This window comes from Pithys albifrons, chromosome 6 (assembly GCF_047495875.1).
Source record: "Pithys albifrons albifrons isolate INPA30051 chromosome 6, PitAlb_v1, whole genome shotgun sequence".
Taxonomy (NCBI): domain Eukaryota; kingdom Metazoa; phylum Chordata; class Aves; order Passeriformes; family Thamnophilidae; genus Pithys; species Pithys albifrons.
This window is the reverse complement of record NC_092463.1, coordinates 57,848,922-57,865,314: the sequence shown is the minus strand read 5'-3', so window position 1 is coordinate 57,865,314 and position 16,393 is coordinate 57,848,922. Positions and strand designations below refer to the sequence as shown.

Below are 16,393 nucleotides of genomic sequence, written 5' to 3'. Positions count from 1 at the left end.
CTTCTGTTGTTTTTCTTACATAATTAGCAGCAACAAACTGGCCATATTGGTTATGCTTCTTTTGTTCATGTTTAGGTTTACAGTATGAGGATTTTCTTTGTAAGAAATCTGGGTAGGAAGTGAAGGAGGTGTGGTAATGTAAGGAATTGTAAGAGAAAATTTCCCTGATATCCAAGGGAGCAGAAATGTGACCCAGCCAGAAGTGAAGCTTTATGAAGCCAGATCTGCTACCTTTATCTCTGTAACCCAATGCCTCAGTGGTGAGAGAGACCTTACTGATACTGAATCAGCTACAACAGATAGATATAAATAATGTGGCAGTAAAGGTAAGCAGAAGATTTTTCTGTTCTTCTGCCAGTTAGAACTGCTTGAAGCAGTTGTGTTTGCAGAAACCATTGTATTCTGAAAGAGTGGATTTTGCTTGAAAACTGAGCAGTCTGACAGAGAAAGTGAATTGAACTATTCAGCCAAAACTTGGGTAGGGTACAGTCAGGTAATCATTTAGTTGTACTTAACATGTATTGAAATGTTAACTTACAAACTTTATAACGTTGGGCAAAGCCAATAGTAACTTGAATTTGATTGCAGAAATAGAACTAACGTTATTAGTAGGACTTGTATCCATTTTTGAACATAAGAAATTTTTATATGCTGTATTAAACATGAAAGTACGCATATATACCATATTCTGTAGGAATACCTCTGCAAATTTGATGTAGGTAAGTGCTCTGACTATGCCTGAAAGACCTGCTTATCTCCTGACACTCATTTTCACTGGCCTTCTTCATATTTTCTTTTTTTTGTGGAATGAAGTCTCTCCAAATTGAGGAATTTCTCAATGTCTATTTGGGTTTGTGTGATGGAGTTATGAAGAGAAGGGCTGTCCTCATCTCTCAGTGCTTTTTCAGTCCTTGCTGGAGTTACAGTCATGGGACAAGACTTCTGCTTGTGCTGTAAAGCAGCAAATCCTTCTTTCACCTGAGAGAACACAAAAGGACCAGTTCATAATCTAGTGAAATTCAGGTACAAAGCTTCAGAGCACTGGATTTTGTTGAGCATTAAGCAAGCAAGGAAATGTGAACAGGAAGATAAACCAGTTGGAAAAATACGTTTAATTTGAAGTATTTGATTCATATTTAATTCAGAAAACTTGATAATGACAAATACACTTTTATAAACTAAATCTTAACATAAGACATTGTAGAAGAGTATGATTTAAAAAAGACAACCTTGTATTAGAATGCAGATTAGCAAAATAAATAGCTTAATTAAAGAGTTTAATGTTGCAATTGACATTTCTATGGCTATGCAAGCATTTGATTAACAAAACCCAAACCCATGAGGTTTATAGTGTTAACTCCCTCTCCACTTTGCTGTATAGATTAGAAAGCAAACATCATTAATGCAAGGCCTGCAATAGGTTGGCTTTTTATGTTAAGTTCTTTTTGTTCTTTTAATAGTTTTAATTACTATTTGATAGATGCTTCCTATCTATCCAAATCAAAGACAGATGGCAACACTGTAGGGAAACAGTTTTTTGCTCGATGAGCAGAAAACTTGCATTGGAATGAAGAGTTCTCCACTTGCAGTCTGAGGTCCTGTGGTTCCCAGGGAGGCCTGCACACGCCAGCCCCTGCCTGAGCCCCAGTGCCCCACAGAGCCACTGCTGCAGGGCGCCCTGGGGACCTGCAAGGTGACATCCTCTACTCTGGGTGGGATAATTCTCTTGACAGGATCACAAGGTGAGGCCTTCACCCTCTGCTCAATTATTTTTTAATTTTAGGCAACTGTGCCCCAACCAACTGTAAGCCAACCATGTCTTTGTCGAGCCTATCTTTATTTTAGCACATGAATTTTATGCTGAAACTTTCTTTCCCCAGGGCACAAGCATTTCTTAAAATATCACCAGTAAGATTGATGCAAACTGTTCACTTAGCCTGTTGCATTTGTAACAATGTTACTGCCATGCAGATAAAGATCCTGATACTTCAGGTCAATGACTGTCTTCTCCATAAGCAACTTCCTCATTTGAGCAGTAAAATTTTCAACCTCTAAATTCTCCCATGCTTTTTCCTAAGGTTTCACCAAGAAATAGATCCTACTTTATTGCCAGCCACTAGTCAAAATCTCTATGGACTACTACGTGGGGCTGAACCTGTCCTGTACTAATAATCCAAGAAAAAACCCTTTGTTTTGCTCTTCCACATGTGAAAGTGCAATTTTCCAGTGAAATACAGCCATCCCATGTTACTTGGATTTTGCTGAAGACAATAGACTTCTTTGGACAAGTAATTGCAGTTAGGTCACATACATACATAAATTAAAAAAAAATTAATACAGTTCTGTGCCAGCGGGTTTAGAATAAAACTTTAAAGCATAATCCCAGCTGTCAAACTAAAAGGCCATAGCATTTTCAGAACAAAATACAAATAAAATGTGTTTAGTGCCAGCACTGAGTAATAACGGGACACATATAAAAACCATTCATTGCTGAACAGTGATTGCACAGTGAGGGACTTGTGTTTAAACTGAGCTGAGGATGCTTATTAACCTTACTTTGGTACTCAGGCATGGACAGACTAATGTTTAATAAGAGTTCTTAATAATTTTACTAGAATCCTAAGTGCACCTGTAGCATTTGTTTATAGTTTTTATCCCTTTTCAGAGTACTGTGCTGTGGCTGAATGAGATGGCTCAAACTGCAGAAGGCTTAAGTCTGCTGTAGTTAAAATCATACATGTTAGTCAAGACAAACTGCACAGCAAAAAAGACTGTTCAGCTCATTTTTAATTTCCCAATAGCTTTTTCATATCAGTCATAAAAATGACAGATTTGAGGACAGAAGAGAGTGGTCTGCAATGCCCCAGGCTGAGATGTGGAAATATTTGGAAAATAATAAGGTGAAACCAGCAAGGTACTCTGTTCTTGTCCCTCTCAGCTTTTACTGAACTAGTGCATAAGGAGCTTTGGAGGTGACAAAGCAGACAGAACCACAGTCAGATAATGAAACACAGCTTTGCTGTAGCTGTCGGTGGTGTAGTTCAGTCAGTTCCTGGCTCCACCTCTGAGAAAGCACGAGAGAGACAGAGTAAATACACCACTGTGTTGGTGAAAACTCCACCTCAGTGTCACTCACAAGTAGAGTCAGGGTAGGAAAGCTGAGTAATTTAGATCTTCAGTGTTCTGAATTTCAGAGAATGAATGCTCATGGCATTGAGCTTATCAAGTCTGCTGCAGTCACTTGAAAACACAGTCCACCCTGACCTCAAACCTCATCCAGAGCCATAACTACCTGAGAAATACCTCTAGAACCTCTCCTAAAAGGAAAGGTCAACTGCAGCTGTAAATTACTGTATCACTTTTGAATAATATGCCTACCATTAGGTCAAATTCTAGTACAGCAGTTGCAGCTGTACAAGCTCCAGTCTAACACAGATCTGACAGTGCAATATGAGCCCTTGCTGGTGCCATCCTGAGTGAAGTTGTCTTACAGGGAAACAACAGGTTTCTATCTGAGTCTCTGCTTTTACAGGTTTGTGTAATGTCATCCTACTAAATAATAAGGTAACTCTAATAGGGCATCACAGAACTGCAGCATAAGATAAAGGGAGAGGCTCTAATTCATAGAGGTGCTGAATTTTTGTTCTTTCACAGATTCTTTTAAATAACATGGTCCTATCAATTAATAAATGAAACAATGTTTTTCTACTTTTGCATACTACTATTTTCCTTTTTTTCCAACTCCTACTTTTACTGTAGGTGATGATTTTTATTAGTGTACACAATGAACTACCCTCTTTCTCCCCTCCCAAACAGACTGGTTAGCATCTGTTTGATTCATATGCTGTGACTTTTTCCTGCTGCTTTCTATCAGCCCTAATTGTGAAAAATGGTGTCTTGTTGCCCTTCTGATATTACTTTGGAGATTGACTCAGCCTTAAAGTATCCAGATGCTTACAGTTGTACAAATATCTGTGGAATTAGCTCACTGAGGTCTGGGCTGCAGTATTTTTAATTGACTTACATGTTCTGTGGGAAAAGAGGAATCATAAAGAGTCTTTGCTCTAGCATTCCATTCTTCACTAGGGTCTCCCTGGGGGTCTTGGTGGATACTGGAGGCATTCAAAGTGTTGGCAGCTCTGTTGGAACTGGTAGAACCTGATTGACAAAAAGGAAATGGTAAATACTGCAATTTAGTCTCTAGGCACTAATTGTAAAGTAACTACACTGGTTTACCTCTGATCTTAAAAAATCAAATATTTTTGTTCTAAATCACTGGATCTCTGTTGTAGGCTTTTCCCCTTCATTTTTCTTCTTTCACCTAGTTCTGCATCTGTTTTTTTCTGTGAAGATGTGGTATTTTTCTACTTTGATTAAAAATGTTTTATATTGTTTTCACATATAAGCTAATAGTGATTTATAAAAGATGTATTTATTCGAAATATTCCAACTAAATACATTTTTTCAAACCCTAATACTTTAAACTCACCTTCTGATAATGAGAACAAAATACATAATTACTGCTATCTGAACATGATATTCCAAGGTGACATGTCATAAAAAAAGACATTCTTAATACAAAGCTTTTTAGACAATCAAAAAGCATTTTAAATAAGGACTCTTTTTGTTAGTGCCTATATCTAATGTTTCAGGAGGTCAGGGCATAGCCACCTACCAAGGTATCATCATAGCAAGGAGTAACCCTCCAGTCCTGCAGAGGCTTTATGCACTGCTAGTGGGCTCTGTTGAAAGCAATACCAAGTTCCTTGCAGGGTGAAAATACAAGCAAACTTTCACACTTATAATACAGACAGGAGCTGTTTTGTCCCAACACAGGTGCCTGTGATCACTGCACCAATAGTAAAATCTTTGTTTTGCTATGAAAATATATTACCTCATGGTTATGTAACAGCTGTTTATGAGTACTGTCATTTTATCTCGGGAGGAGAATGGTTATATGTTTGTTTTCTTTTTTAAGCACTTGCCAGGAAGGTCTATCCCATTCCCAGTTCATTCCTCCATGTACTGATGTGGAGTGGCTGCTCTCTGGGAACCAGAGTGATGTAAACAGTAAATCGCTTTGTGATCAGTCCCCTCTGATTGGTTTACCAAGCTTGTTCACCAATGCTCTTCACCTCTAGGTGACTAAATGGTTTGTGCTTAAGTAGTAAAAACAAACTTTTGAAAAATGCAGGGAGACTGTCCACATGGATTCTGCTCCAGGTTTGTATTTTGGGAAAAGATCTGAAAACAAGACAATACAACCCCCGCCACAATAAGTGTTGGGAGCTGCAGTGCAGTGTACCACAAAGACTCAGGTGCCCTGGCAAGAAGGTTCTCTACTCTCTGAAACAGGTGCAGGCTCAAGTAGGGGCCTATCCAAATTAGGCAGAATGAAGCACATCTGGAATGAACACCAAGATCCTCATCATGAAGTTTTGCTAGAATCCAACAAGTCTGGTCACTAGAGAACTCATCTGGGAATTAGATTAAAATCTCTACCAACTCTTTAAGATGAACGTCTTGGAGTCACTTCTTGGAATTAGTACTTTGCATACACAAAGATTTCTGATAAGGAAAGGAGGAGGAACACAGGAAAGAACTTCAGATAGTGCTGCCTGTTCTTAAAATAAAAATATATGTAGAACATCACATAACGATGCATTCATTTTACAGTAAGAAAGATCAAAATTCGTATTATTAAAAGAATTAATGTCCCATCTGAGATCAGGATCTTGCTGCCTTACTACCACCACTATTGTTTCAAGGACAAATATTTTTGAAACAGAACTTCAAAAAATGGTGCATCTAAATGCAAATATGCGTAGGGAGGACACCAAGTACAGAAACAAAATTACCTGTAAAGCTAAATTCATAACACCAGAACAATGTAAAGAAACCAGACTGCTGGTTCTCTGCCTCATTGCCACTGGCTGTCCATCCTGCCCTTGATATGTTCAAGGGGCACAGCTGAGAACACCACACCAACAAAACCTCAGGTAGACACAAAACACCCTATCCTGTGGATCCTGCTCTTCTGAGAAACATCTAAGCACCCAAAGCTCCATTTTTGTACCAAAGAGGGCTTTAATTTCTCTGAGAGCCTGAAAGATCTGCCTTTTTAAGCTTACAGCACGCATTAAGAACAGGATCTGCCTGCAAGTTCTGTTGGAAGGAAGGAAGGCACTACTTATACTTTACTCTGTCAGTTACTGAAGTAGAGGAACATCTGCAAATGTGTCAGTCAGATTACTGTGGAAGTAAAAATGATGCTTGTATTACTTTGGTAAAAGATTGACTTTAGAAATGGCTGTTTTGGTATAAATTTAGGGGTAATCTAGCAGCTAATTTTATTGCAAAAGAAACCTAAAATACAGTTTTTCCACATTGCAGTAATGATTTAGAAACTCGTGGAATAAAGCTGCTATTTACTGTATTGCATATGCAAAATATTGCTCAACAAATAATAACCAAGAGCCAACAGTAAAAGATGAAAGAGCTAATTAAGCTAACGAAACCTGTTTAGTTGCTTTTATACTATAAACAGAGAAATACCACCTTGCAATTTTTTGCCATGTCAGGTTTATATTGTTCTACATTTTCATAATTTTTGTAAGTATTTTCAGTATATGGTTCAAAGCATAAATTCTTTATTTTCTTACCTTGTCCTGTTTCTCCTGTGTCCACATTTTCACGGAGATTTTGACACTGAGTTTTTGAAACAACCTTTGTGTTTTCCACTAAGCATGGTAGTTTCTCTTTCAAAAGGAAAGGGTCCTTGGAAGCTGAAGTCCATGTGGCTTGACCTCTCATTTGATTTACTCTTGAACAAGAACTGAGGTCTAAAAACTTGAAGTATACTGGAGTTTTCTCAGCTTTTTTATCTGAGGTTGCAAGATCAAAGGATGACCTTCCACTTATGTTTACTAAAGTTCCAGATGCTCTCCGGGGTAAAGAGCATGATTCTTTCAGGTGACCCTCAGCCAACTTCCTTCCTGGAACTGCACTATTCAGTAAGTCTTTTTTCTCTTTTAACAATGTGTTACTTGGTGAATTATTAATCTCCAGGGAATGTCCATTTTGGATGGAGTGTATCTGAGTATCACTGTTAACTTTTTTGCATGGAATTAGTTTATCTGTACTAGCTGTGTCTGTTGGGGGGTTTTTATGAGCAGTTTGAAGACCATCAGCCTTTACTGGAGATACAGTTTCAGCATTTGAGGGGCTTGGATTTGTAGCATTCCCTACTTGTTTAGCACTGTCTTGTTCTGGCTGCTTCCTGTGCATGTCACCCACATTTACTCCTCTTTCAGTTTTTGGGGGACATAAATTGAAAGTAGCCAAGACAGACATATTGTCACAGTGTTCTTTTACAGCATCCTCACCACCTGCACTCCCACAACACACAGCTGGTGGATTTAGAGCATCAGTAGCTGGAGCACCTCTGCTCCCCAGCACACCATTTGTGCTCATGTTTCTGGCACTGGCATCATCATTTCTGTCTTCAGCATCCACATGTATCTGTTTAGAAGGAAGTTTATGTAAACCACTCAAATTCAAGGTTTCTTCTGTTTTATGTAATCTCTTGCCCACACAATTGTCACTGGTCAGCAAGCTGCATTTTTTGTACTCTGTTTGAGAGTTTTCTTTAGTGTAAGGCAGGATGCCAACACTTAACTCCTTAGCTTGATGGTTACCTGTACTTCTCTCACCCAGAGCATTCTTCTCAGTGTGAAGAACCACTTCAGCCTTGGGTTTGAGTGCTTCAGATGTAAGGACACTTGTGTTTTGTTGTATGGTGTTTGATTTTGTATCTGCCTTAGCACAGGTTGATTCATCTGTAGTATTGCACAATTCTTGCTTGCTGGAGTTGATCTCCTGACTCCCATTTTTCTTGTCAGCACCTACAGGCTCAGTGCTGTCTAAAAAGGCCTTTCTTGTTTGTGTGTGGCTTGCTGCCAGTGGCTCAGTGCCGGCCTGTAGCTTTTGTTCTAAATTTGTGTTGTTTTCATCTAGTAACATTCCATGTGTGGATCCTGCATTTTCTGCCTCTTTGCACCCAGTGACAGGCATTTCCGAGGTCTGTCCTTGGGTAATTAAATCAGTATCTGTGCAGAGGGTATTCCTGGGAGAAGCCTCCCTTTGCTTTTCTTCCTGAGGGCTAACAACATCAATCCCATCCTTAAAACTGTTCTCAAGAACTTGTAAATCTGCAGAGTAAGTATATTCTCTAGTTAGGGACTGATAACCCAGAGGTTATGTAATGCTTTGTTGTTATGGTTCATAATTTCCAAAGAGGTGGATTTAAGATTAGTAATGATACTGATTTTTCTTATATTACACATACAAGCCTATCAAAAAGCTACTGAAGATAAGTATTGCACTATGGTAACTTGCAAAATATTTATAAACTGATAAAACAGAAAATATATTCACATTCTATAGATTTTAGATATGGCTTATGGTTGAAATAATTCTCAACTGGTACCTGACACCCTTATTGTTACTGAAATGGTCATTTTACAGTAACATGAGTCTAAAGTTTAAACCAGTTCTTACTACTACAACTGTATTTGTCTTTATTTTTGAAAGTGGCATTTTTAGCTAAATGGAAAACAGAATCAAAATAGCTGTTTAAGGGACACACCAAAAGGAACATGCTGTGGACCATTTCACTATCAGAAGGGTGTTTTCCAAAAGATGCACTTGAAGGCTGTGAGCACTGATCCTTTAAAGCAGTCACTTTGCAGTTAATAAGCTTTTAAACTTCTGCTTCTCTTTGCAAGGTTTTAGAGACTGAGCATAAAGACTAAGTACATTTCCTTTAGGTGGCTTCAAAAAATTACTTACTGGAGTTACAAAGTGGTTTGCCTGGACAAGTATTGTGATTATCCATGTGAATAGACCTTCACTGCCCTATGCAGCACAATCACTCCCAGCCTTTTTCATTGTCTTATGGGAAAGGGAAAGCCATTGGGTTTGCTTTCAAACACTTCTTACCATGTTACAATTCTTCCTAAGCCCTGTCCACACCTGAGCAAAGCACAAGGAACACCCTGAGGGGTTACACCACACAGACCCTTCTGGATGTCCCAGAGCAGCCACTGGAATTACTGTGCTTTCATTCAGAGCTCATGAATTTATCACAGATGAGCACTACTCACACCAAGAATTGTACTAGTTTTAGTACAAAGGCATTTAATTCAGGATTCAATCATTCTCATCATCACTGTATCTGCAAATATTTATCCTGTCTCCAGTAATACTACTTATCTCTATTATACATGTAAGGTTATTACTTTGTTCTGTCTGTAATTCCTCAGTGCTTGAAGAGCATTCCCTTGTGGTTTTTACGTCAGTTTCTTCTTCATGTCCACAATTGCCATATTTTCTTATTATAGATTGCATAAACTCATTTTCTTTCTGAATAGCCTGTAGTTCACTGTCCTTAGATTGTTCTTGACCACTCTAGCATAAGAGGGAGCAAATGATTATATGCATTTTAATAATTTAATACAGCCACTGATTAGATCTAAAGTTCAGGATGTAGATTTAAAATTAATTTTACAATTCTGCTGGAAAACAAAGACCATTCACCTGAAGTATTAAACATTAATGTAAGCAGAGGGAAAGAAAAAAGCTGACTAATACCCTAGAAGAGTAGGAAAGAAGTAAGGTCCTGCCATATTACAGTCCACAAAGTTATAAAGATTGACAGAATTTCTCAGTGGAAGGAGTATGTGTTGTACATGTGCTGACTGGATCACTCCCTCTCTGCTGCCCAAATCAGTGACCTGCTCAGTCATTACATGCAGAAAGAGCCCATATGATTGCTGTTTACACCCAAACACATGTGCATGCACACACATATTAACACCATTTTTTCTAACAAACTACCAAGGACTTTTCATTTCACCAGCACATAAGGATTATGAATTTGCAATCTTTGTCATTCAGTCTCTCATTCCTTCCCAAATGGCTTTTTAACCCGAATTTGAGTCAAATTCAACAGGAATAGAAGCCTGAAGGATGTGTCTGGTTAAAATGTAAATCACTAATCCAGTACTGCACCTGTATTTGTCTTTACTTTTGAAAGCTGCAGTCAGTAAAGTTCTGTGAAAATTAGGAGCTGAATAGTGAAGGAATAGCCTAATAAAACCAAACTCAAAGGAAAAGGAATGCATCCTTTATCATCATCAACTGTTTGGCAGCTGAAGACAGGAGCATGTGCTGGCTTATGCCCTAAAGATAGGATGCAAAAGTAGGCACATGTGGCAGGGGGCTTAGCCCATAAAAGATGTGAGGAAAAGCTGAAGATAGTTGGGTGACTGGAGGTGTTGGAGAAGGAAGACTGGGATGTGGGAGGGAATTACAAGCACTGTGTTTAGCCATTGCGTGTGTGGGAAGGACAGAGGATATTGCACAATGGAGGGAGGCACATAGAAATGGTAAAAATGGAGACTATTGCAGTGGTGGCAGAGTAGGTGATGTAGAACATGAATCTGCAAGAAGATTTTCCACAGAAACATCCTGATGCTCCCAGCTTTGCTGATTTGGGGGAGGGAGGAGTCATGAATAGATGAGGGACCTAATACAGTTTTCCTCTGTCAAATACTCCACCTTCAATTTGATTCAGTTGAAATTTCTTTCTCTTTTCCTCATATTTTATCATCATCTTTCCAGACATTCTGATTTGGAAATTCTACATATTATATCTTTTTATTTTCTAGGTTTTTAATTAACTTTGCTTCTTTGCTCTATATATTGGGATCACATTTTCAAGCTTGCTGAATACATATACTAGAAATTTCCTTTTTATTTCATGAAAGCTGTAACTCTTTTATAATCTTTTGCTTGTAGGAGCTGTTTCTTCAGAGAGAAACCCCCAACACCACAATATCACTTTGTTGTGCAGCCACTGCAGTGGAACTTACCACATTTGTTGGTATGGGCTGAGCTGCTGAAAGCATCTGAAACAAACAGGATGAAGTGTTCTTAGAAAGGTTAAGATTCCAGATTTTCAGATAAGATGAATAAACCTATTTTTCAATAATTTCAAATGGCTGTTCAGCCCTTCAAAATTAGGTGCAAGGTGCATAAGCCAAAATACATAAATATCAAAACCATTAAACCCAGATTTTAATTTTTTGCCAGTGATTTAGTAAAATCTAACTAAGCAACACACATGTACCTAAGATGACCTTTCCTTCAACAGCCTATTTCTTACTACAAAATTCAAAACCTTCTCAAAACCAGATTTCCCTGTGCATACACACACAAAAGAATGACAGCAACCCGTTACCAGGTGTAGCCCTATTCCCTAATGGTGCACAGCTGTATTACAAATCACATTCTATTCAATGTGAAGCGCGGTAAGTGTAAACTAAATTGCAATCAATTCTGTAATAAGGTCTGACATTGTATCTTTCTTTTAAAAAGGCCTTCTGTTTAATTACTATTCCAGAGGTGATTAGTATGAACAAGTTTACAAACATTCTAAATTTCATGGCCCACAAATAATCCCAGAGAGTTCAGATTGCATAAGACGTAAAAATCAATATATGCATATTTCCTTACAACACTTGGAACCACAGTCAAGATGTAAATCACAGCCAACACCTTTCCCTTTTATGTTTCACGAGACACTGACTCATTACTGATACAAGGTGAAATTCCACAAATCAGTATAATCAATATGATCTGCTGCAGCTCCTGTAGTTTCTTGGCAATGTTCCACTGGAAATTTGACTTTGTCCAACCTGCCTAGCTCTGAAAATCTAATGATTGTACAACACAAAACGGGGTGGCAATTTGCCATAAGACAGTGTAAGATGTATATTTAGAAGACATCTCAAAATTCTTTTGCATTTACGAGCATACACTTTAAGTTTTTTGATTTCAGACTTACAGGGTTATCTTAGTAAGCACAGCTACTGCTTATCATGAATAACTGATTGCATTGATTCTGCATCTTAAACATAACTGATCTTCTCATTCAAGAAATCAATGATTTTTAAAAGTTACACCATTTTACACTTTGTAGAGCTCATACAGCTTTGGCACAATAAGTAATCAGTGCAAGTCTTCCCTTGCATTATTAAGCACAAAGCAGCAGATATGCATGTGTGTACATTTAAGTGTCAGCCATAATCATACACACTTCCATGCATTATGAAGAAATTGATTCTAAGTTCTTACAAATTCTAAAATATTTTTGTGGTTTGTCATTTTACTGACAATTAATAGACTAACTCTAAAAAAGTTATCTGTCTTCACACTCCTAGAGTCTTCCTGTTTTCCTTAACACTGTAAGCAAAATCTTATACATGAGTGCCATGATCTGGTAAATGGACTGGAGTTGGACCAAGGGTTGGACTGATGATCTTGGAGGTCTTTTCCAACCCAGTCAATTCTATGATTCTATGAACAATGAGTTTTCTCTTCTTTGAAGGATAAAGCATTCTTTGGATGTAAAAGTGAATGAAAAAAAGGATATAACAAATACTCAAAAGAACAACAGAATACACTCATTGCACAGAGAAAGTTTCTTGTAGCTTCTGACTCAGGCTTTCCATTTTATGAAAGAATAGGAATTTGCAAAGCAGGTTAATTACGGGCTCACACAGAGGTTCAGGGCTACATGTTCTTCCTTTGGTTCCAAAGGACCATCTTCATGTGCTTAACCACTTGCTGAGTTGTCACATGTGCCCTGAATCTAGAGCTGAACATGGACTTGGTTCACCCAGCAATGCAGGCTCTGCACCACACAGAACAGTTTTTACCTCCTTCATTCATCACCTGTTGAGCCTGCTCTGCTTTCGATGATTCTTAAAGACTCCAAGTGACACAAAGGTTGGTGTTTTTCAAACCAAAACTGTAGAACTTCTAAGTATTGATGAAAAGAACCTTCTGACCTGTCCCATGTTACAAAAGCTGAAATGAGTTCCTCTGAGGAGAGGTGGAGTCACTTCCACACTTCCAGGGAACTTACATACATATGAAGTCAATTGGATCTGCCACAGTATTTGAGAAACATGCATGCAAAATATGTTTGTGAAACAGGATTTAGTAAAGTAGGTTGTTTAAGATAGCTGCTATCTGCTATGTATAAATTAATTAATGAAGTAACATCTCAGGTTTCTATGATACAAGGGCCCCTCTGGATGAAAGGGGAACATTCTCTGGGTACATTAAGTTCCAATGGTATTTTGGATCATTGTCAGACGCATTTTTGGGTTCAGTAATGTCAAAGGAAGATCAGTGGACATGACAGACAAGATTAGAAAAACTGTCATATCTTTTATTCTCTAATATTTTTACAAGACATGGAAGGTACTGGAGCTGGTAGAGACACTTACCTGCAAATTTTCCACTTGGTCAGAATTCTGATTTCCCTGAGGAGGATGAGAATCAAGATGTCCATGCAGTCCTTTAAGGGAATTCAGCTCGTTTTTAATAGTGTCTATTTCTTTTCTCATGTTTTCTTCCTGTAATAATTGAGAGTACGCAGAGCACACCAACACTTTACTGCATGTTCAAATATGTAAACCAGCATTTTACAAAAGTATCAACAGCTTAGCAAAGTAAAGTAAATCCTTAAAAGAAAGTGTAGATGCTAAGGAATTTCTTTACAGAAAGTAATTGAGCTCTTTCATTCAAACAAGATTTTTAACCACATTTCCATTACAGATAATTTTATTAATTGGTTTGGGTTTTTTTTTCACCATTTATTGCAAGTAGCAATGCTCAAAATAAATGAAATTTGTAGCCCTTTTCATTTTTTGACTCAAAGATAAACATGATGATCAACATTCACTCTCTACCTACACTGTCAAGAAACTACAACAGCAAATAATTTGCCTGATACTTCTCTTCTGTAAATAGTCTCAAGTATCCAATGCTTCTTCAAAGAGTATGTAACACTTAAATTTCTGTGTTTAGAACAAACAGGATGGTCCAAATTACAAGTTGCAAAAAGAACAGCAGGGCAATTTTACAGAAATACCTTCCCTTCATTTACAGATTTCCAGAGCAGTGTGTACTGTTAACTTTATTGGTGATGATGTTATACTTTAAGAGACCAAATTTCTAGTTAGCCATACCAAAAATATGAAAAAAAAATATGATCTAAAGTATAGTTGCAACCACTCCTGAGAAATAAGCAGGGCAGATTCCTCCATCTACACAGGACACTATGGTGTAAAGCTCTCCAAGGAATCAGGGGGATCAAATCTCAGGGAACTTTTCAGCTGTTTTGTAGCCTCGTGGTTGCTCTCCAGAGTGACTGCACTCAAACCAGTTAGCCTGAGACAACAGGATTACAAGGACAACTTTGCATTATTTCTCCACAGTTCCCTGGAAATTCATCTACCAAAATCAAAACCTTTCTGGCAGTAGGTGCCAAATACATAGAAATAAAAAAGACAGAGTATTAAACAAATGCTGCTCAGAGTCTGGTTTCCACACACTAAGCAGATCTTGTCTTATGGAAGAGATATTAATCTTTCCTACTTGTAAACATGCATTTATTATTGCAGACAATTTTTACAGCTACAGTGTTTTGCTAATTGTTTTGGATTAAATAATTACGGAAGTATTCTTTAAAAGTAATGAAGCAGTAGAAAGAATGTCAAATATTGAAGACAAATTGTTGTTTAGGTGTAGACAGATGTGAATTCACCGAGAGGACATACAAGACATACACCTTTTCTTAGCCCTTTTCAAGTCCACACTGAAGAATTCCTGTCAAATCAGAACTGCAGGAAGGACACTGACCTTTCAGAGCACACAAGTCAACGTAAAAATCTACTTTTAAAAAAATATTAATTGCTAGAAGAGTCTGTATTGCTGGAAAAGAAATTGGTTGTTTTTATTGTATTATTTCTGCAATATTTTCTTGGCCTTTAGGAATTACCTGAAATGACTATTTCCAAAACCTTTTAATGCTCTAACATTTAATTTAATAAACTTACATCTTTTTTCCAAGTTCTTAGTGCTTTGTCATGCTCATTCTGAAGATTAAGGAACTTTTCTTCATTTTCTTTTGCCTTCTCCCTTTGCAGCTCATTATCTCTTTCAAGGGCCTGCAATAAAATTAATTATCCAAAAAATAATCAATACCACATTAATGAATTTTGATGTGTTTTATGTTGCTTGGACCTTTGCTTCTAACATGCTGAAAGTGCCATACAGATCAGTGATAATGTGCTATCTCAACAATAATTTTCATAAATTAACAGAAAGGTGCTTATAGTTTAGCTAACAGGAAACAGGGGGAGGTTATGAAAAAAGAAATGGCTATAAAAGGGTATAAAAACACTTGCCATTATTCAGTTTCACTGCATAAGTTTTAATGTGCTGAAAAAGTAATATAAAGTCCAGAGATGAGAAATATGAAATGTAGCATAATCTTGACCTGCTGTACTTAAAGAAAAAACTACTGTATTCTGAAAGAAAAAAAATTATTTTTCTGATCAGTTTTTCTGTCCTAAATTGTTTATTAACCTCTCTTATAAGCAGTATAATCTTTACATTCTAAAACATATCTACTGGAACAGGAAGTATACATCTGATTATCCCTTAATTTATTTTTATTAGATCACTGACATAGGAGTGCATAGAAATAACAGTAAGACTAAGTTTTATATAATCATATCTGTACTTGTAACATTTTTGGGTTAACTGTTTCAGCTTCACTGTGATAAATTAAAGCAGGCTTGTGTAAATCAACAGTATCTTCACACACCCATCAGGTACTCCTGGAAACTTTATACTATCACATTTTTATAGCAAACAATATGGAAGATAGAAGACTCAGTGGATCCATTACCTCCTATAGACCTGCTAATGGAAACACAACTTTAATGCATGCAGATATATATTTATATATATACATGTATATATTATATATATTATATGTTTCATATATTTATATATATATATATAAAACATATTTATGATTCTGCTGAGCTTCTTTGCAGGTCCACTTGAAAAATGTTAAGTTATTCCAAACCAATTCCTTTTTACTAAATCTCTTAACTAATAATGAATCTACTTCTTGATTCACTTGGCATCAATTTTAAAATGCCTACATTAATTTAGCTGTACTTTTAATAAAAATGTATTTTACAGGTATTAACACTAGGAAAAGTCAAACCACCTTGCACTTTTATACACCTGGGAGAAGTTCTGCATAAGAATATAATGGATCTTCTTTGAGAGATTATAAAATTAAAAAGATGAGACAATTCAACAATAGATTGTGTGAATAATCACACTCTGATGCAGCATTTTTCATCCAGTTGTATAAACAAGGAATCCAAGATCTCCTCTCTTTGATGAACCTTCTCTTAACTCCAAGGCTGCCTTTACTTACATGTCCAACACAACTTCC

The 16,393-nt window shown here is 37.1% G+C and overlaps 1 protein-coding gene across 3 annotated transcripts in view; it reads right to left on the bottom strand.

Moving 5' to 3' along the window:
• Nucleotides 1-6: 6 nt before the first annotated feature.
• The window catches only part of CCDC73 (coiled-coil domain containing 73), a 63,975-nt gene continuing 47,588 nt past the window's right edge, over nt 7-16,393 (bottom strand). For all 3 annotated transcript variants that reach the window (XM_071559049.1, XM_071559051.1, XM_071559052.1), the window contains 7 exons: nt 14,973-15,083; nt 13,359-13,487; nt 10,935-10,970; nt 9,300-9,468; nt 6,663-8,210; nt 4,025-4,158; nt 7-978 (listed from right to left, as the gene is read on the bottom strand). In XM_071559049.1, the coding sequence (XP_071415150.1) occupies nt 772-978; nt 4,025-4,158; nt 6,663-8,210; nt 9,300-9,468; nt 10,935-10,970; nt 13,359-13,487; nt 14,973-15,083 (2,334 nt within the window). In that variant the 3' untranslated portion in view covers nt 7-771. The remainder of the gene's footprint in view (nt 979-4,024; nt 4,159-6,662; nt 8,211-9,299; nt 9,469-10,934; nt 10,971-13,358; nt 13,488-14,972; nt 15,084-16,393) is intronic.